At 32.7% G+C, this 20,779-nt stretch overlaps 2 protein-coding genes and 1 long non-coding RNA gene across 3 annotated transcripts in view; 1 reads left to right on the top strand and 2 right to left on the bottom strand.

Annotated features, from left to right (window-relative positions):
* The window catches only part of LOC109538032 (Kv channel-interacting protein 4), a 69,123-nt gene extending 57,687 nt beyond the window's left edge, over positions 1-11,436 (top strand). Inside the window, exons 5-7 of the mRNA XM_019905073.2 lie at positions 3,042-3,189; positions 8,812-8,876; positions 10,479-11,436. Coding sequence (XP_019760632.1) covers positions 3,042-3,189; positions 8,812-8,876; positions 10,479-10,589 — 324 coding nt within the window. The 3' untranslated portion in view covers positions 10,590-11,436. The remainder of the gene's footprint in view (positions 1-3,041; positions 3,190-8,811; positions 8,877-10,478) is intronic.
* LOC109538034 lies at positions 5,547-14,800 on the bottom strand. Its single transcript, XR_007282479.1, has 3 exons — positions 14,552-14,800; positions 14,361-14,380; positions 5,547-6,099 (listed from the first exon to the last, which is right to left on the bottom strand). It is a non-coding gene; the product is annotated as an uncharacterized LOC109538034 (long non-coding RNA).
* Positions 14,801-15,834: 1,034 nt separating this feature from the next.
* Positions 15,835-20,779, bottom strand: LOC109537976 (lipoyltransferase 1, mitochondrial; the record flags this gene model as incomplete). Its single annotated transcript, XM_019904988.2, is given in 4 exon segments — positions 15,835-16,723; positions 17,066-17,279; positions 19,106-19,219; positions 19,433-20,779. Coding segments are annotated over 4 exon segments (1,194 nt in total). The 3' UTR covers positions 15,835-16,358.

The raw sequence follows: 20,779 nt of genomic DNA, 5'->3' as shown, positions 1-20,779 counted from the left end.
CCCGTAATCATCCCTAACGAGTGCAATTTGCCTTCTGGCTTTTACCACTTAGAAATTACAAGCATTTTAAAAGCGTGTTTTACTCAAAACGGTGCAAATAAATTTCGTAATACTGACGTTTAAGCAATGAAAAACTCGCATCCGGTACGTGGATAAAAATGATAACAAAGATTTTCTCTTGATGCCTACCATCGCATGGTTATTGTTATGCTTAGCAGGCCGTTCTTTCCCCCGTGGGATGGCAGGTTCGGTGTTACATTGTCAAAATAATTTGCCATTGCAAGAAGATTATGCGCTAAATGCGGCAAAAAAGTGTAATGTGCGTACGAAGAGTAAGTCTGAATTGTCCAAAGCTCTAATCAACATTTTTTAAGTAAACATGATGTGACCTGATCAACAGTGTTAAAAAATTTACTTCATTATTCTGAATACATTTTATACATAATACGTATTATCGAGAAAGTCAGTGGCAAGAATCTAGAGACCATTTTCATCTCCGAGTAACTTTATCCAGCTGATAATAACTTCAAAACCCTTATCGGGAAAATGTATGAAACTATAATAATAATCTATCGTATAAAGTTACTCGAATATGCCGACGTCGGGCTTTATTTTTCAAGGAAAGTCTGGTGTTTAAAATTTACTTACTATGGCGGACTAAACGGAAGTGGATCTAATGTTTTTTGACTTCTGCACAGTCTAGCAGAGTTCTAACAACTGATTTTGAGCAGAATTCACAAAAATACTGAGAAATTAATACAGATAAAGGAGAGGTGGTTGCTGCTCCCAGAAAACCACCTGAAGATGCAAGCCACTCGAGCTTGACAAATTATTATTTCTGAAATAGTTCGCTAATCTGGAACGTTCATTAAAACCAAAAGGTAACATTGTCCTCAATTTGCCTACAACGGAATGGCGGAAAATATGATGTGAAGGTAGTGAACATGAGTATCGTTGTTAGAATCGGCTAGAATATTAGTCTTTGCTTACAACTGACCGCAGAGTTCAATAGCATATTTTCCGCGAATTTTATTTGTAACAATCTGTTTGATATTTTCGAATAAACGTTCCGAGAATAACGCTCCGAGAGTTCCTATAAAAGCGACTTTATCTGAGAAGCGTAACTCTTTCAACTTATTTCTAAGGAATTTCAGAACACAAAACATTAAAACAAAGTGCATTTCGATTTTACGCCTTCACAAATAGCGTCGCATGTTCCAACTTTACATGCAAGAGCGATATTGTAAATATTTCTCTCAAACAGACGGACCAAATCGACCGCTCCAACAAAGTACAAAACTAAACTTGAACCACCAAAAGTAATAGGAGAAAAACTCCTAATTTTTTCAAAGTCCATGAGGTCCCGATCGCACCTTGAAATATCGCGTTATTTCGATAAAAATTCAAAAATCTGAAGGACCGCGGACATTCATTCTGCGCATAGTCAATTAAAAGCTCAGTTATTATTGGGGAAGTCTAATACTGTAAAATATCCTCAAGTGATCACGCCTGAGTAGGCAAAGAACTGCTCTATTCCACCAATTTGTGGGTTTGATTGGTTGTTTTCGAATCGCCAGGCACATATAAATAGAACTTTCTCAGGGAATGTAGGTGTAAATGTTTGTAGTTTATAGCCTTTTAGAGGGCCATTTGATAAACCTAAAAATTAAGCATTCACTAGTTCATCGACTTCAATTAAATATGTCCAGGTGTTATATGTTCGAGGTACTAAAAAATTTGGCTTCAAGCCAAATTTATGTATACAGTTTTTTATTGTCCTAAATATGTAAATTGTATGAATTAATAACTGCAGGGGGCATAGTGCCTTATAAATATACAGGGTGACGTCAATCACTCAAATACTTAACAGCGCTGTTGATTGGGCCAACAAAATATACGGAGCAAAATGCTTTGTAGTGAAAATATTAGTCGTAATTCATTCATTGCCTCAGTGAAATCGTGAAATAGGAAAAGATGTCGCACCAAAGCCTGCTGAAATATTTTTTTAATTGGTGTACTAATTAACCGGTTTTCATATTTTGTTTTATAATTTGTAGTTTAATTCTTTGGTTAGATGTTATATCAAAAATGAAAAGTTTTTTGTAATTTTTTGAGCATTACCGTTTTACTTGAACCCAATAAGATATTTTTCAGATAAGGCAATGATTCAGAAACAGCGTGAGTTTACGAAAAAAGCGCAGGTTCAATAGGAGATTTTTAATTAAGACGGCAACGAACAGAGGGTTTCGAAAAACTGATAAAAAACATCGCTTGGTGTTTTCCTCATTGGGCGAATCAAGACTTCTGCTGTCAATTTTCTTCCAAAAATTAAGCTTTAAACTAAAACAATATTAAAAGCGCTTATTATAACTGCAAAACAGGAATATTATCATTAGTTTTGCTATTAAACGGCTCAGTTTGGACCATGTTCACGGTGTCCAGTTTTCATAATTTTCTTATTGCCCGTTCAACCACGGTTTTACTATAATCTTCCTTCTTTTAAGTAAAGCTACACTTTTAGAGAAACAAGTCATATACTCCAAAGGAAATAAAGTCAGTGAAAAGAACCAACATTAACCTGTGGATCAAAAAACGGCAATAAGAAGTAATTAACAGATTACTCGGTAGAGGGTCATAAAAATTAAATAGTCCGTTATTATTTTTGTTTCCAAGATTATCAAAAGAGTCACAATAACTTTGATAGCAAATTAAAATCTAACAAATCGGAAACAATACTGGCTGGCAACATATATAAAGTTTCTTGTATACCACTTTTTATTATTCGAGATGAGACGCAATTCGTATCATCATTTGTTTTTATCAAGAAAATAGTAGAAGCCTTTGAGGAACACTTACATTAAGAAGAACAATAAAATTAAGGCATAGTAAAGCAAGGTAGAAGTAAATAATAAAACTTTTAACTAACTTGTTTTCAAATACCTAGAGAGTAATTTTTTATCCCGATGCAGTTGTATTTTATAAGCTCATTTTAAGCTGTAAATAACTAGCACAACATTTCTAGAAAATACGTTTTGTTTCAGGACTTTTTAAACATTCTGTCCAAAGTATCAAGAGGAACAATTCAAGAGAAGCTTCAATGGATTTTTGGTCTGTATGACTTAAACGGAGATGGCACGATCAGCAAATCTGAATTAGTGGACATCACTACTAGCATTTATGAAATGCTCGGTAAGTATCAAGGTAAAAAAGAACTGCAGCGACTGACATGGTACTAATTTTGTAACCAAGTCAAATAGGCCAAATAACCGAGTTTTACTTGGATGATAATACGCTAAGAGAAGATAACCAATTAATATTACCATTCAACGGAGTAGCAACAACAGAATGGATTGTGTCAAGTCGAAAACTGGAAATTTAAAATGCTTGTTCTACGTCTTTTAGAACTTAAGATTTTTCCTATAAAAATAATTTATCAGTCAGTTATTTATGTTAGATGATAAAATCCTTAGTTGCCCAGGAAAATATGAATAATAATTAAATATCAAAAGGCGTTTTTAAAAGGCTATCTTAAGGAGCATAGAAAACTTCTGAAAAAAATTGATTTTAAACCACAGTTGCCAAAAAGAAAATTTGTAGTACGGGAAATTGATATTGCTTGCTATTGACATTTAAAGCAACTAATGTGATCTAGTTTTGAAAAATCAGTATTAAGACAGAATTCAAGACGAGTCTACAATTAAATGTATGCAAAGGTCCAAAAGTTGCGCCTTAATTTAAATGATCAAATGAGTTGGGAATGGCAGGCATCAGGATCAGAAATAAACAGCCAAGTTTTGAAAGCCAAGAGAGAAAAAGCAGGAATATCAAACAACCTCAAAAAACAAGAACAAACTATAAATAAAAAGAAGTGAAGCTCCAAACTATACAAGCGCAATATATGAAACACATGAGAGATGTCGGCGAGAAGGAGCAATAACAGCAGTCATTCATTAAAGTGCACTGCTAGATTTTCTAAAAATATGATGAAGCGCAAATGTAGAAAATTTCCGGAATGAGAATGACGGAGACAGTATTCAATCAAATCCTAGATTGTAAAATGAGACTCAGAAATATTTGAACTACTCAAGAGAAACATCAGGACTTACATATGCAGTATAAGAGTAAATCTCTCTGAAGTATTACAGAAGTGGCCCTCTTACTGACAAAATTAAAAAAATAAGCAAAATTTTTGAAAGAAAGTAATGCGACGCTGCCTCTGGAATATTCTCAGTGGCGCGAAACTTTCAGGGACGGGCTTTGATGCTCAGACAAAGCTCTATCTCCAAGAGCGGAACATGATTATTACCAGCTTGGATGCAAAGGTAAATACAACGAACAGAGCCGAGGAACGGGAGAGGAAACCTTTGCTAGTATGATTTGTTGCTTTAGTTTCGTGAATTGTATTTAGAATATTGTTATTAACCACTGTTTTTAATGTCGTTTCAGAAATGTAATATTTTTTCTAAATGTGTGTTTGTACTACACAGTCCCTATATACGTTTTCAGAGCATTAAATTAATTTAAGTCAAAGGAGATGATATAAGAAATAAACCACCCAAAATTTCTACTTTGAATGCACTGAAACAATCTCTTTCAAAATTGATCAATTATGAAGTGTAAATAAAAAGAAATATGGTACTTTCTGAACCAGCAAAATAAATATTCAGATAATCGTCTCGTTGATGGAAGAAAATCGCAACTTAATCAGTAGATTCTAAAATAACTGCTCTTTAAATTATTATTATAAAATATCTCATTCAAATATTTAACAAACAAGTAACGTGCATGAAAGTATACTTTTTCATTATTTAATTAATTATTATTAATTTAGGTTAAGTTTTTGATGCGAAAGCAAGCAAAGAAACAAATTCATTACATTTCTGCCGAACATCTATTTGGACAAGAGTGGAGCAGCTTTGTTGACCTTTCTAAAAGAAAAAATTGCTATTTAAAATTTATATTCAGGTCTTAAAAGTGAGGTACAGCGGGTAACTTATTTTTTTTGTATGAGATACCCTGTATGGTATACCATTTTTTTTTGTTCTCTGTAGATGCTGAATATTTTTTTGTCACAACAACCCGTCACTTGTCTCTTTTAATAACTTAATTTAACAATAGTTGAATAAGTTGTTAGAGGATTGTTAGCCCAATTACTTAATTACAGTAAATTTTACGAGATTTGGTTTGTAAAGTTCAACGTTTGACCATGTCCAACTATGTCTAAAAAAAAAGAAAAAGCGAATAGCGTTCAATACTGATGATCTGGACAAATTCATTTCATTTCCTGCTCACAAAATTGGCTTGTTTGATTAAAAGCAGTTAGAAATTCAATCACACCTCAAGTACACTCAACGGCGATACTTTTCGATAAATCTCTGCAATGGACAATAAACCGAGTAATTGGAGAATCATATTGTTATCAAAACACTTTATCTCCAAAATCATTAAAAAAATTACAACCTTATTACAAGACAAGAACATATACATTCTCAATAAATTTAGTTTCATGTAAATATTTCTTCAAAGTCACTAAAAGTGTTTGACATATTTGCTCACTGAGAACAACAATACGCATTTTCTCGTTAACGATTGTTAGTTAATCTTTAAATAAAAGTATTCCATTCATAGTAAACGCCCTTTAACGAAAACATCCAAAATATGTTATTTAGTGAAAATAGAAATAAACCTGGATCAGTTACGAGAAAACAGCGGGAAAATTTTCCAAATGAGTGCCCATCTACTCGTATGACAATATTAAATAGAAGGAAACAGTGGTAATTAAATGCAAAAGATTAAGCTATGCTCTTGTAATAAATATTTGATTTTCCTACCCTTTTCCTGAGCGATAATTTTTTTGTAAATCGCCAGTAGAAAAGCCATAGTTATAACATTTAACTAATTCTCAAAAAGTACAAATTGTTTGTAAAACTTATAAAGAGACTGAGGGCGAATTCGTCACAAAATTCCGGAAGTACAAGTTATGGTAACAATTCGAATAATAGCTGGATTTAACTACGTAACTTACAAGAAGTATTCAACTCACTTTGTGACAACCGGCGAAGTCCAGATTGTTCCGAAGATCCAGAAACCATAATGGCTCTAAAACAATTTTAGTTTTAGATTAAATAACAAACTTGGGGGACTTTCGCTTTATGTTAAAAATTATTCAACTATTAAAAAAATTCGCTTAAGAAAAAACTTAAGAAGAATATAGTAAACCGCTGTAACAAATTCAGTTAAGCAATTTCTCTTAGCCCATTTGAATTTGAATTTTTGTGTCACTATATGTATACTATTACTACCTTTAATCGCCTGCAGTTATTTTTAAAATGGTGCACACACTTTCAGACACAAAATGTTTTATATTTTAACACTTAAATTGAAAACCATACATAAAAATCGACGCGAACTTACATATTTTTTTCAAAATCTAATAACCGACACGCTACTACTGGGAAATGTATTCGACTTAAATGGGTATCACTTTAGATTCCCAAGATCTATCTGCTTTATTTACATCACGCTATAAAAAATCTATTTACTTTAGGGTCCGCTTTGTTGTAGTAGAACAGGAAAACAAATGCAAAAATATCGATTTTAGATATTTGCCGATCAAAGTATTCACGCATAAAATCCAGCGATGTTATTTGTTTATTTTCAGTCTATTTCGTTTGGGCATGTGAATATCCTATGGAAGTGCATTGAAAAATGCAATGTGCATTTTTGCACTCTAAAATTCAATATTCACACTCGTCCCTATGCTTTTTGATTTTCAAATTTTTTCCCTTTAAAGTATATTAAAATCAACTTACCGTAGTTAAATGTTGGACGTTTAGAAAACAATTAGCTTTGGTTTCTTAACACAATGATGAAAAAATAAAGGTCATAGGCGACCAATTTAGCGACCAGTCGTAAAAGTACCTCTTATTGACGTATTTTGCCACATCTTTTCGTAATTTGCTTTATACTTGAGATATGTACTTATACCGAGTGTCAATTTGAAAACTTCCAACGGTTAATATCTTTTTTGCTGTTGAAAATATGAAAAATCGGAAAGGCCCGTCAATTTTATTTGTAAGGGGACACTTTAAATTCATATTTTTACCCTCCTTGTTTCAACCCCCTAGGACGGGTAGATCCCACCCTTAGAATATTAAATGGGAAGGGAGGTCAAGTGGCCCATCGTTTTAAAGGGCTTTCAATTATCTTTGCATCAGTTACTACTTTGTTGCTTTTTGTTCAGAGGTTTTCGAATAATCGAGTTTCAAAGTTGTAGAAACAATTAAACTTGCGTGCATTCAGATTAGATTCAGTTTTCAGGTTAGTGTTTACACAACAAAAATTGTATTGGGTCTCCTTGTAATACAGATGATTAGAAGAGTAGGATAAAGTGGTAAAATCGTTGAATAACAGGAAAAAATGTAGGTTAAACAATTGATTTCGGATTTATTGATTATTTTACTTCGAGAAAAACCACTTTTTATTTACGGAAGAGAAATTTCAACAATAAAACCCATGGGATCTACTTACGCACTATCTTGTAAGTTGTTCAAATAATTCAGTTCAAATAAAGTTAAAAAAATAAAGACTATTTTCGAACCCTCCCTAACATTGATAAGATATTCCAGGATAGATCGATTGGCAGAAGGGAGCAAATTGAGTGGCCTCCAAGACCACCGGATTGAACACCCCTAGACTTGTTTCTTTGGGGACGTCTTAAGTCCATTATTTACAAAATACAACCTGCTGTATTGATGCTCTTAAAAAGCGAATTGCAGCAGAATACCGGTCAATTGCCGGTAAAGTGTTCCGAAAAGTTAGGGGGGAGTTTGGAAACAGACTTTATTATAGGTGATACTTTAGGTGATATAGGTTTTATTGTAGAAATTTCTCTTCCGCAAATCAAAATTTATTTTTGTCGATGTAAAATAATCAATAAATAAGAAATAAGATCAAAATCAAAAATAATATATCAATGTTTAAACTACATTGTCTTCTCGTTATTCAACGATTTTATCAGTGTATACAATCGCGTATACAATCGTTAGTGTGTAAACACTAACCTGAAAACCAATATCTGAATGCACGCAAGTTTAATTGTTTCTACAACTTTGAAACGCGATTATTCGAAAACCTCTAAACAAATAGCAACAAAGTAGTAACTATTGTAAAAAGAATTGAACGCCCTTTAAAACGATGCGCCACTTGACCTCCCCTTCCTATTTAAGATTCTAAGAATGACATCTACCCGTCCTAGGGGGTTGAAATTAGGAGGCCAAAAATATTAATTTTAAGCCTCCCCCTTACAAATAAAATTGACAGGCCGTTCCGATTTTTCATATTTTCAACTGCAAGAAAGATAATAAGGGCGGGAAGTTTTCAAATTGACACCCGGTATGTATTGCAAACCAAGGCTGCTAAAACTAAATAAAAATAATTTTTAATGATTCAGTCACTATTATTATTTTTTTCGTAACTCTACAGTTTTTGCTTCTTGATTATTACTATTATTAGTATTAGTGTTAATACGCGTCATTTCACAAGTTTCTCATCATTTTTAACGTTTATTGTATTTTGAATAAGGTTGGATATTAGAATAAAATGTAGTGTTTGTATCATCATGTTTTTATACAATTAAGAAGGTATTCATTCCATTATAATCCCACACACTTTATAATTTAAAAATACATAAAACTTGAAAATGTAAAAACATATTACCATTTTTAAGTTTCCAATAACTGTAACAGTAACCGCACCTAAAAGCAAATGTTGCAAAATTCTATGTTGTCTAAAAAGAACTTTCTTTCGCAGGTCATGCCACGCAACCGGCAGTGAACGACAATTCAGCTAAAGAACATGCTGAAAGAATCTTCCAGGTAAGTCCCGCAATTAATAGTGTGTTTATGGTGTTCCTCATATTTTCAAAGTTATATTAAACATGTCTATAATTTTCTTAAATTGTCCGGATTTATAGCAGATGCAGAGCTTAACTTTTAAGGAGCGTTTAAATGCAGCCCCAGCAGAAGAACTTCGGGCCTGGTGTGCTTTAGTTGACCTATTCTAATGACTTCCATAGACAATTCTGTTCATATTGTTATATGTTCATATAGCGAAAAAGTGTATTCTACACATTGCCTTTTTGTCACAGTTTTCATGTATTTTCCGATTTTTGTCCAAATTTTCCAATTAAAATTTAATTGCTCACTATCTGCCCAAAAAAACCTCATACTAATCTTTACTTCTTGTAAACAAACACTTCTATGTATATCTCTGAAGAAAAGAACAAACCAATAACACTTTAAAATCTAGCATACATACTTTCGTTAATTAAAACATCCCAAATATCCGAAACAAAACATTAACATAACTTTAAACGACGAAATTGCATTTAATCTATTTACGAGATTAATTAATTATTCTGTAAATATTACATTAAAGTAATATTTTATTAGCTTTAATTATATAGCAAGTAGTAACGGTTAAGTAGTTCTTTAAATGAAAAAGGCAATACCGTGTAAAAGTTTTTGTGTAGGTATACAATAAGGAAAAACAAAACCGATTTTTCATATAAAAACTAATATTATACACATGATTGTATCCATGACCTGCTTCTTTCTATACTAATGTTATACAGTGTGTGTTAAAACAAACTGGCAACATTTTATGGTGGTTCTAGCAAATTCCTTGGTTGAAAGAAATATTAATTTAGTATAAACGTTATGCCGCGTCGAGCCGAGCCTTATCCGCGGCAAATGTCTTTCTTTGATTTATCATAAAAACACATACAGAAAATGAATTGTCTGTCGGTGTTTTAACGAAACATCAATGGAATTTTGCCGCGGCTCGGGCTCGGCTCGTTAAATTTAGACATACCATTAGATAGCAAGCAAGTCAACCATACAAAGGTTTATTTCTTTTTCATAGAAGCAAAAAAAATATTGTGAAAATAGTACAGCTATCAAAATGAAATTTGTAGCGCACGTTTTTGCACTTTTCAAAAAAATTGGCCTGTTGCAATTAAATATCAGTTTCAGTTTTCTCCACTAATATTTCGATAAAGTAAATCATGGTACAGGTTGACAAAAGACAAAAGTAAAGACATTTAATTGAAAAGTGTTGAAAAATCCATGAAAAAAATGAATACAAAAGAATATATTTTTCTTTCTAACAAAATCATGTAAAAAATTAGAATGCCCAAGATGAATTCGGCAAAAGTGTATTTAAAGATAAGGAATACAGTATTTTTATTTAATTTGCTTATATCCCGTATGCATGTTCGTTCGACCTGAATATATATTTTAACACAAATATTTCGTAAACTTTCCATTCCCATATAATCGAATACTTATTACCCTACTTTGTAAGGCTGCTATAATTTTGAGGAAAAACTTTTTATTGAAAAATGAGGAGGCACCAGTTTGTAGAGCATGTACCTATTTTGAATCACTTATTAAAAACTGCTAATTTTTCTAATTCAGCTTATAGATGCCAACAAAGATGGGGTGATTACCATAGAAGAGATGATAACATGGATATCGAGAGACGAAAGATATATTAAGTCCTTAGAAACGCTAGATACTGTGTTGTGATTCTCTTTATACCTCATGTGCGTCTTTCAATCGTACCAATTTTTCAAAGTATTTTACTATATTACATCTAACTTTAGTTTTATATCGTGTTATTGTACAATTGCAGCCATGTCTACCAAGTATATTATGATTAGGGAGAGTATTGTAAATTTCTAAATTGTTATCAAGTAAACTTTACATATATAAATACAATTTAATTCTATAAATGAGATAAAAATAAATTATGAAGCAGAAGAGTTATATTTGACAACCTTTTGGTTGATTAGAATTTGTATGCTAAATTATATCTATTTTATAAGTTCGTAAACAAATAATCTTTGTTGTTTTCTCTATAGTTCGGCTTTAAAACGGAACCACGCGAAATTAGTATTTTGCTTCAATTTTCATAGTGTGGAAGTTTGGATGATGATACACAGGGTTATTAAAAATATAGTTCCATGCAATAGATAAATATGTGTAACTCTTTTATTGTGTGTAATATCTGTACAAGTAGTAGATATATTTAATGAGATTAATAAGTTTCCGAAAACACTATCTACCATTTATTTAAAAGAGTATATATAAAGAGATTGTTCTATCCTGTGACCTAAACCCATTATACATATAGGTATGGTTCTAGTTATTACAAATGTGGTCATGTGATCTATGTAAAATCACAAAAAGTTGTTTTTCTATTTATGACAAAAAAATGTGAGAATACGAGGTATGTTGCACAGCTAAAAGTCTTATATATTTTTAAATTAATTCCCATAAGACATTCTCCTTAGATTAGGTTACCATAACTTTAAGTGACTTCTAAATTTCAAAGATAGAATGTTATTTATTTGTGAGTAAAATATTGTCCTGAGAAAAGCATTTTTATTGTTTCCTATTAGTGAAAGTATTGATATGTTTTTTGAAGATATGAACTCAATCTTTGCACATTTGTGTCTGGCCGCAAATTGCACAACGGGTATCTGGCCGACATTTACAAATATGCCCTGAGAAATTTAGTATTTTCTTTTTCTAGATGGTCTACTTGCCCACAAGTTCATTTGTAAAAAGGCATTTGAGTTAGTAACGATAAGTTAATAAAATACTTGTGACATCACAGTTTTTGTAAAAAACTGAGCCGTTTATTATCGAGTCGAACCCTTAAACAATGGAAACCGCTTTGGTGGGCCAATATTAAATGTCTGCTTCGAAAAAAAAATAATAAAGAAGAACCTGGCACTAAAGATCGCGTGGCTAAATAAAAAATGTAAGTGTAGGTTAAAATATTTTTTAAGTTATTGCATCAATGAAAAGTTCTGCAGTGCGATAGTGCACCAAACTATCGCTTTCCTTCGGAAGCGAAAGAAATATGATGTTTCTTCAATTCCAGTTGCGCCCAAAGACCAACGAAAAAATAAATATTGTTTGTTGTTGCATTGTTGTTTTTAAATATGTCGGTTCATTGAATGGACTGTATCGTAATGAATGCTGTTATCTATCGATTCACTTGAATTTCTACCAATCTGCTGTTTGTAAAATGCAAAGCATTTTCGATAACTAGGCAATCATTGCGATGCGACTCGCAAAAAAACACATCATCAAAGGAAATGCTTTCTCTATAAATAGAACTTCAAAAATGGAAACCAATTAGAGTTTAATTCTGATAACCCGTTTCCTATCGGCTAACATTTCGCAATATTAACGCATTTTGATTAGACTAAATCAGAAAAAAATAAAGAGTGCAAAGTTCAGCACAAACGCGTGGCGGCAGTACTTTAAAATGTATCAATGCTGGCAAACGACTTGATTTTGAACTTTAAAATTTGTTGAGGTATTGTATTAACCGCATCATATTTTTGTCTATCGTTATTCCCTCTACCGATGTATATTACTTTAAAAAATCAAGTTTATCGTCGAAAGACGTTTTGAGACCATTTATTCTGAAAACGTACGGGTGTTTCAATTTTAGAATAAGTGTGTAACTTAAGGTTAAATATTTACAAGCAGTGCAATTTGACCTGTTTAAGTAAATAGAATCACAACAACATTACAAGACTGGGACATATGCATAGATACTGAGGACTTTCATTGCAAGTGTGTAAAAGAAAACACAAAATGTACAAACTACTAGGCATGTGTAACTCAGTTAATTTTCAGGAGTTGACACAGTGTTGCCTAAATGGCTTGCACTGCGGCACAGTAACTAGCCGGCGCAGTTGCGTTTCATTCATTTGGTAAAATTGCTCCTAAAAATGGGGTGACCTTTTTTTTTGTTAGAGGCGTTGAAATTCCAGCCCCGGGCCTCGTAACGATTTAAGTCTGTTGCAAAGTTCATACAAATCGCAAGAAATCCTGAATTTTGGGCGCTGCGTAAATGTTGATTTGAAAATGAACGCATCGTCTGCAATGTCTGACATTCAAATTTCGTGTGACTTTTTGTGAAAAATCCAGCAAAATTTACTCACGCACGTTATAACTGAATAGAATTACCAGTTATCTATCCAAGGATATAACAACAAACTCTGTGGAAAAAAATGTGGCGTCATGTTTCAGTCGATTTCGCAATTTCTAAAACAGGAAAAGCTGAAACTCTCGACTTTTTTAACAAAAAAAAAATATAAAACTTAAACCCATATTTGCTTATCCGAAACAGTTCTTTGGAGACGCGCTTGCCAAAAATACAAAACCTTCCAAAATATTCCCAAAGTTTAAAAATTTCTTGTGAAGGAATCAACGATTTAATCGGAACCAAATCCACAATAGCAGTAAGCTGATACTAATTGTATTGAATACTGGAACCCAAATTTCCATATCTGAAGCGGTTCTTTAGCGAAAAGCTTCAGATGAGCTTAATTAATTAAATCTGAATTTAAAAGAAAAATATAAAATATAGAAATATCAAAATTTGACATAGCTTTTTTTTACGAAACACCCTATATATTTACAGGCAGATCGATTCGATTTTGTTTTCCTGATTTCAGAAATGTTTGTATGTTGCCTAGATTTGTATTAGCCGTTTTCTCCGTATTATGTTTTAAAAATTTTAAATAGCAACAAACTAAAGTAGTCTAAAATGACACAAAAACTATAGAAACACAACATAATGGAATTTATGGCGACTATAAATGTCAAAACAAGAAATAAATAAAAACAGAATCACTGATTTTATATATGACCTCCGTTTAACGCTAGACATGCTCTATATATTTATTAACCTACTTCAATTTTATCGATAACGTTTTGAATATATTGGTAATGATTAATATTAATATCGTTAATTGCATCCACTACTTTAAGGCGTCTAACTAGAGTCTCACACACAATATTATTTAAATAACCCCAGAGAAAATAATTAATAGGAGTTAGGTCGGTGCTATTTGGAGGCCATTGGATAGGACCCGCTCGTCCGAGCTACATATATATATCAACATTTTTATTTTAAAAAAGTGCTGTCGGGCGAACGTTATGGGGTGGAGAAAGGGCCTTGTCGAATTTCAAGGCTACTCTGATTTGTTGCTATTTATAATTTTAAACGTAATATAGGAAAAACCGCTAATATAAATATAGGCAAATATATATTTTTGAAATCATGCAAAAAAATCCTATTGGTATGTTTAAAATTATATAGGGTGTTTCATTGAAAAAAGACTTTATGCAAATTTTTACACTTCCGTGTTTCATATTTTTATTTTAAATTCAGATTTGAGTTTTGCTATATATATTCGATATAAGGGGGGGTCAACTTATGAGGAAACACCCTTTATATGGCAACCAGGGGAAAAGTAATGCTAATCTTACCGAAAGCTGCAAAGTGACACCTGGAACGAAAGAAGAAAGTGTTTAATAACTGGAAAATCCAAAGCCAACCTTATTTCACATTAGCAAATCAAAAAGAAGAAAATTTAAAGAATCCATAAAACTTCAGTTGCTTGTCGGAAAACTAAACTCAGTTCAAGCTAAAAGATTTATGGATTAGAGGTCATTCTTACCAAGTTTTTGCACGCTGGCCCATCCTCCACTTTCTGCCCATTAATGCTCAACAAGTTAACTACACTGTCACAAATTACCGCACTTGCCATAAGAGCCACAATGACTCTATATTACCCATCTAATAATGCGATTATTGACTGATTTCGTCTACTGTTGGTAACAAACTGAACATTCATACACTTTTCGCGAAAAAACGACACCGAACTACAGAATAAACATGATTATTTAATCATTTAATTGTTCGCCCTTTCGATGATTCATGCTTTACTTGGCAGTTCGATTTCAGTTTGTTTATTGTTGGCATTTTTGTAAAAAGTGCCTGTTCGCACGACAATATTTACAAAGGCAAATTTCACGTTCCCACTTAACGAAGGTAAACTGCAACTAAACGAAAAGCGCTCCAAGTGCCGATTTTTCACTAATTTAATTTTAAATTTAGGGCCAATTTGTTTCATTTCACTCAGCTGCAGTGATTAATGCACAACGCCAAAACTAAAATTAATAACAGAATTAATTTTGTTTTTCTAAAGATATTGACTTTCTAAAAATGAAACTGTTGCTTAATTTCCGAGCCATGATAGAAACCAACGAAATTTCAACTATTTTAAAATGTCTTAGAAGTTCTGATTTCAAAAATTATTCCACCAGAAGCGTAATTTGAGGTGCGGCGCAGTGAGGGGCAGTGAGTTATAACTCATCAACTCACACAGCGGCGTCAACGCAAAAGCGCAACTTAATCCAGTGATACCCAGGCCTACAAACTACTAATTATATTAGAACAAGAAAATAGATTATATAGACAGTATAGCTCCTACTTTACCTGATGATTTTATCTTCACCTTCCTGAGAATCTTGCAAGAATGACAATAGCAGGTTTTCGTAAGCGTCTGTGAAAATGAGTGTATTTACTTACGTGGCCCCGCCTTTGCAAAATTAGGTTCACCCTGAAACTAATATTTGGGCGATTAGTACAATATGTCCAAAACTTTTCCGATAGTCCTATCTTCCCCTATGGTATTATAAACACACAAAAAAGTACATTTATTTGTAGCATACTTTAGCGCAATTGCGCCCAAACTAGAACCGCAATATTTTCGGATTAACTTCTTGGCTTAAATTATCTTCTTAAATAGTTTATGATTTTCTCGATTGTATTCATGTATGCGCAAATAACAGTCGCTAATTAGTCATAAGCGTATGTGACAGATTGATATCAGATTGCATAATTAAATAAAAAATTACTAATTTGTGGAAGAAAGGTTTCAAAGAAAGAAGGTAGAAGAAAGCTTAAAACATTTATTCCACATTCCTACATAACAGTCAACAAAATAACAAACACAGACAAATACTTAAATTAATTATCGATAAGGCACAACATCGGCAAAACAATATTCAAAGTAAAATAATCTAATATAACCAAAACTAAGCATATACAAATAAACACAATTAAAAATAGTGATATGATCAATTCTTGAAAACCGTATAGCGTATAGTACGGTTCAAACTTAAATTACATTTTATAATTATTCAAACCAAAATAACTTAACATAAACATCAAATCAGTATATTTCGAAAGGCTTTGAAATAAAGCATTAATTGAGAATTAGCAGCTCGCATAATTAAACTTATCGCTTGTCACACAAGAAGTCAACGTATTTTTTATATTAAAACGCTAATTACATCCAAAAATATGCTTAAAATGCGACTTTGATTCAAGCTATGCTTCTAAATTTGGTCTAATGTGCCAATATAAAAAATATAAAAATAGTTCTAAAACGTGGAGCGGAAGAACCACTTACGAGAACATTAAGCACAGGTCATAACTTGCTTCACGCATTCTGTTACAAACCTATGCTTGTCATCTAAAAGACTATCTAAAGAGTACTCCAGGTCCTCAAAGGCCTGAACTGAAAATCTTTTCCCCTTCAAAGTGTGGAAAATTTTGGGATCTCCCATAAAACCAAGCGAATTAAGTTCAAATGGCATATGGAGAGCAATTTCTGCGATTAATCCGTTTTCCACCGTCATTGTCACATTCAAAGTCGATGAAGCACCAGCATTGCCATGCAAAAGTGGCCCAGGCACCGTGAACGATTGTGTTATGTCAAACTTTGGTGTTGCGCCATAACACCAATCCCAGCTGCTAAACCTATTCCGTATTTCATTCAAACCTAACAAAAAAACGTTTTTACTACTCACATTAGAACTATTTATGTATAAGTTTGATAAATAATAGAAGTGGAAAAGTCTGCTCACGCAGTAAACAACAGTCTGGATAAGATTCTAGTTGACCCCAGTCCGCAACAATTATCTGAACTAATATTTATATTATAACGAAACAAAATACGCAGCAACCTCGCAGAACTTTACATATGACCTTTCAAAAAACAAAACTTGGCTATCGAATTTTTTTTAATGATTTTTTTATAGATTAGTGAGTTTCAGGGCCCATATTTTAGCCCCACTTACAATGAGATTATATTCAAACTTTGCAATGCTTTGACAGTGCTTACCAGGAAACCACTTATCCGTTGGGTTAATTAGATGGAATCCTTTCTGTTGATGAGCCAGTTCCATTCCGCCGTCTACCAAGTTAAGTGCTCTTGTTCTTAAAAATTCCCAGCCAACCGCTTTTGTTAAACATGATACAGACGCAGTTGGATTCTCTTCACATACATTCATCATTTTGGGTGAAGTACTGGTTCCGATCGCTCCTATATTAGGTGCCTGTAAATAAATCCCATATGTAATGTAGCGAAATGATCAGAAATTGATAGACGATTATTTTTCAAAAGTAAAGTAATATTTCCGAACAAATTTAGAACTTTTAGTCCTGTGGAGGAATAATAAATTGTGAGTTATGAGGGGGGAAATTTGATGAGGCCCTGATCCGTTATGTTGCCGTCTACGGAACAAATAGATCAAAGTAAAGACAATAAGCTTAAAATGTGGAAGGATTAACCATTCAACGATGTTTTGATTTATTTTATATATAGAGTTTTTCCGGTTTACGATATGACAAAAATTGATAAAAACTACAAGTTAATTATAAAATAATGAGAAATTTACCACATTGAAGCTTCCTAAAAAGCCAAATTTAACTTCGCGTTGTGAGAATGCCCAGCTAATATGTATATATATCTGAATTTTAACAATGTTCTTAATGGAGAAATAACCGGATGTTTTCGACGGAAATCTAGCCCTAAACCAGTTGCACTTAATGCAGAAGATAAAGAGTTATGAACTTTTAAAACAGTAATTGACCATATTTAAACATGATCCTTTCAAAATGAATTATTTTCCAGTGCCTTATTTTTAACTACACAGCAGATTGGCTACTCAGGTAATTTATTTAGAAATAAGCGCTCCAAAAATATTTATAGATATGAAAATGTGAAAAAGAACCTAACAAAAAAGAGGATAATAATAATAATAATAATAATAATAATAATAATAATAATAATGTTATAATATCCACAAAAATCGAAAAACGTGAATATGGAATTTTAACGTTTTTCGTTATATAATGAACTGGACGAAAAATTCAACAAAAACATGGTGGTGATCAATTTAAATTCCATAATAAGTTCAAATCAACATCGTTCATTCATAAGATTGTTGGATTAAAGGAAATAAATTACTTAGTGATATACAGGAAAATTAACCGACTGCAAGGTACAAAGACAAATTTCTGGAATTATTTTTTAAATTCGACACTGTTTCAAAGTCATAATGTATTTCTATGATAAAAGGAACCGAGGTTTTTATTAATAAACCTATTTTGTTGATGGTGAAATAACGATGTTCGTACAATAAACCAAACTGATATCGAAAACGCTTTAAAATTGATGAGAATTTAATAACGTAAATCTAAACGGAATGCGATGTTGCCTAATAATATAGAACTAATCCACTTTTATGGATTTAAATAATTATTTTAATTTGGTATTCTGTTACTATATTTTATTTTCCGTTTGCCTCTTTCCTTCTTCCCAATTATTTTGAGACAAACTCAAGAATTTAACAAATTTATTGTATCGGCCGCAATTCGTATTTGTATATTAAATAACTGAAAAATAACATTGCACATTGTTCTTTTCCAACTTTTCAATCCTTAATTTTATCATGCACATTAAATCTGCACAAAATTGGATGAAAATGTTAAATATTTGTGGTAACAAATTCAATGAAGCCTTAAAAATTGAATACTTAACTCTGCTTTCAAGAATTGAATTTCAAATTAAACCTATAAAAATGGAGTTGGCGATTTTATGTTTGGACGCTACCGGCATCTGGAGATGTAACAAATACATAATAAAGCGAATAATGCATATTTTGGATAATTATGTTGTTTTACTCAATTTATTATGTATACCTAAAATGTGCATTATTCAGCTTTTAAGCTGAAAGGGTTACAGATAAATGTGAACAAGGAATGAAGCTGTAGATAGCGTGTACCCTTTTGGATTATTACTACATTCTGGTAAAGAAATTGTGTGATTAAATTCGAACAAAAATCAAATGGTTCCAAATAATAAAATCTGTAAACTCACATTGCCATGCTTTGGAATAACCATATTGCGGGTTACTTTGTTTGATGCAACCATCAACGACATGTTATGGTAGCAATTTTCCTTGCCTAATTTCACTGCTTCATTTGATATTTTCTGGCAAAAATGTTAAGGAAGCACTGATTTTTGTGATGAGTACGGAATATATTTGAAAATTACGACCTGTCTATTCTATTCAATTTTGAATGAAAATAAGACCAAATTATGTAAAAACTAGGCTCATGCTTGAAAATGTCTACTCCTGAGACAACAGGAGGGAACCATATATTTTCAAAATGATTAAATAATTGCTGATTTAAAAAAGGATACTTTGCTTCTCAAAAAGAGTCCATCCTCACGTCCAGTTTTAACCGAGCAATTCAATTCTCTAAAAATGCTTCTTGCAATAATTTCCATATTGTACTTTGGGTCATGCTGGTCCCTTGTTGAAAAAAAGCTCATATTCAGACTTCCGTTATCTTGATACACTGCTCCCCCATTGCTGCTTCTTCGGGCCAAACTGACTTCATTTTCAACGTTTTGTAAATCAGAAAATCGGGTTTCAGTCCAGGGATTTTGGTGTTTTCCAATAACAATAGATGGATCATTTTTCCACAGCAACAAAATATGATGGTGTTTGAAGTCAAAGTTTTGATAAAGCCATTCTTCTAGCGCCAAGTTGGTGTAAATATCACTAGATTGAGATATAAACACTGACTTTTTAATATGTTTCTCCTGGGACAGGCTAGCGTTGGAAAGTTGTCTAACATTGAGGCATTTCAATAAACAGGCCATTCTCTTGCATGAAGTTTGGACAAACGCCATCTTCATAAAAATATATCTAGTGTCTCTAATAGTAATGAACACAAGTACTTATCAATATCGTTTCGTAGGTGTTGTGCCCTAAAAAGTGGCTCAGTGTGTCAAGCTGTGTTGTAAACAGACGTTTTTAGACGCTGAAGTTAGAGAGATCAGATAGTCGTGAAGGCTGATGGTCTGGTGCAACCACTTCCAGGTTTGATGCAGGGAATTAAGACGAACACGCAGTCCTAGACAGTCTTTAGGGGACCTCAGCATTCCTCTCTCAGCAGCCAGATTGAGGAGAAAGAATATCACTTGTAAATAGTCAAAACCAAACTCTTTTCAGTACACTTTCCAACTTTATACGTAAAACACACAAGAAGCACTAAGGTATTGGATATTTGGGTAGCCTAAGCTAATAAATTTAAATGTTGTTAATATCAATTAGGTACAGTCAATATTCAACTGGTTGGGTGACATGAGCAGTGCTTTACTTATATCAAAGCGCTTCCAGTGGGGGTCATACGTCTCCTGGGGGGTCATTGATAATAGCCTTTATCACGTAGACAAAGGCAAAACAAGACCCAATTAATAGCAGTATTACTTTGTATCATTCGCTCGAACAGTGGTTTAAATGATGCGCAGAAAAAAGTGTAATTTTCCCGATCATCAGCTGATTAGGGTCGCCTGATAATTTAAACACTCCTTTCCTAATTCAACGTAATTCATTGTACCTACCTAGATTGTAAATCAATTAAAATCCATGCTAAACGGGACAATAAACAAACAACATTTGATGTTGATATATTTCTTGACAGGTGCAGGTGCCTGACAACTGGGAGAAATACCAGTAGAGAAAGGGTCAAGTATCGAGAT

The sequence above is a fragment of the Dendroctonus ponderosae genome, unplaced genomic scaffold (genome assembly GCF_020466585.1).
Source record: "Dendroctonus ponderosae isolate FM_Combo_2020 unplaced genomic scaffold, Dpon_F_20191213v2 Dpon_F_20191213_1, whole genome shotgun sequence".
NCBI lineage: Eukaryota > Metazoa > Arthropoda > Insecta > Coleoptera > Curculionidae > Dendroctonus > Dendroctonus ponderosae.
Note: the sequence above shows the minus strand (reverse complement) of the source record. Positions and strands in the feature narration are given on the sequence as shown.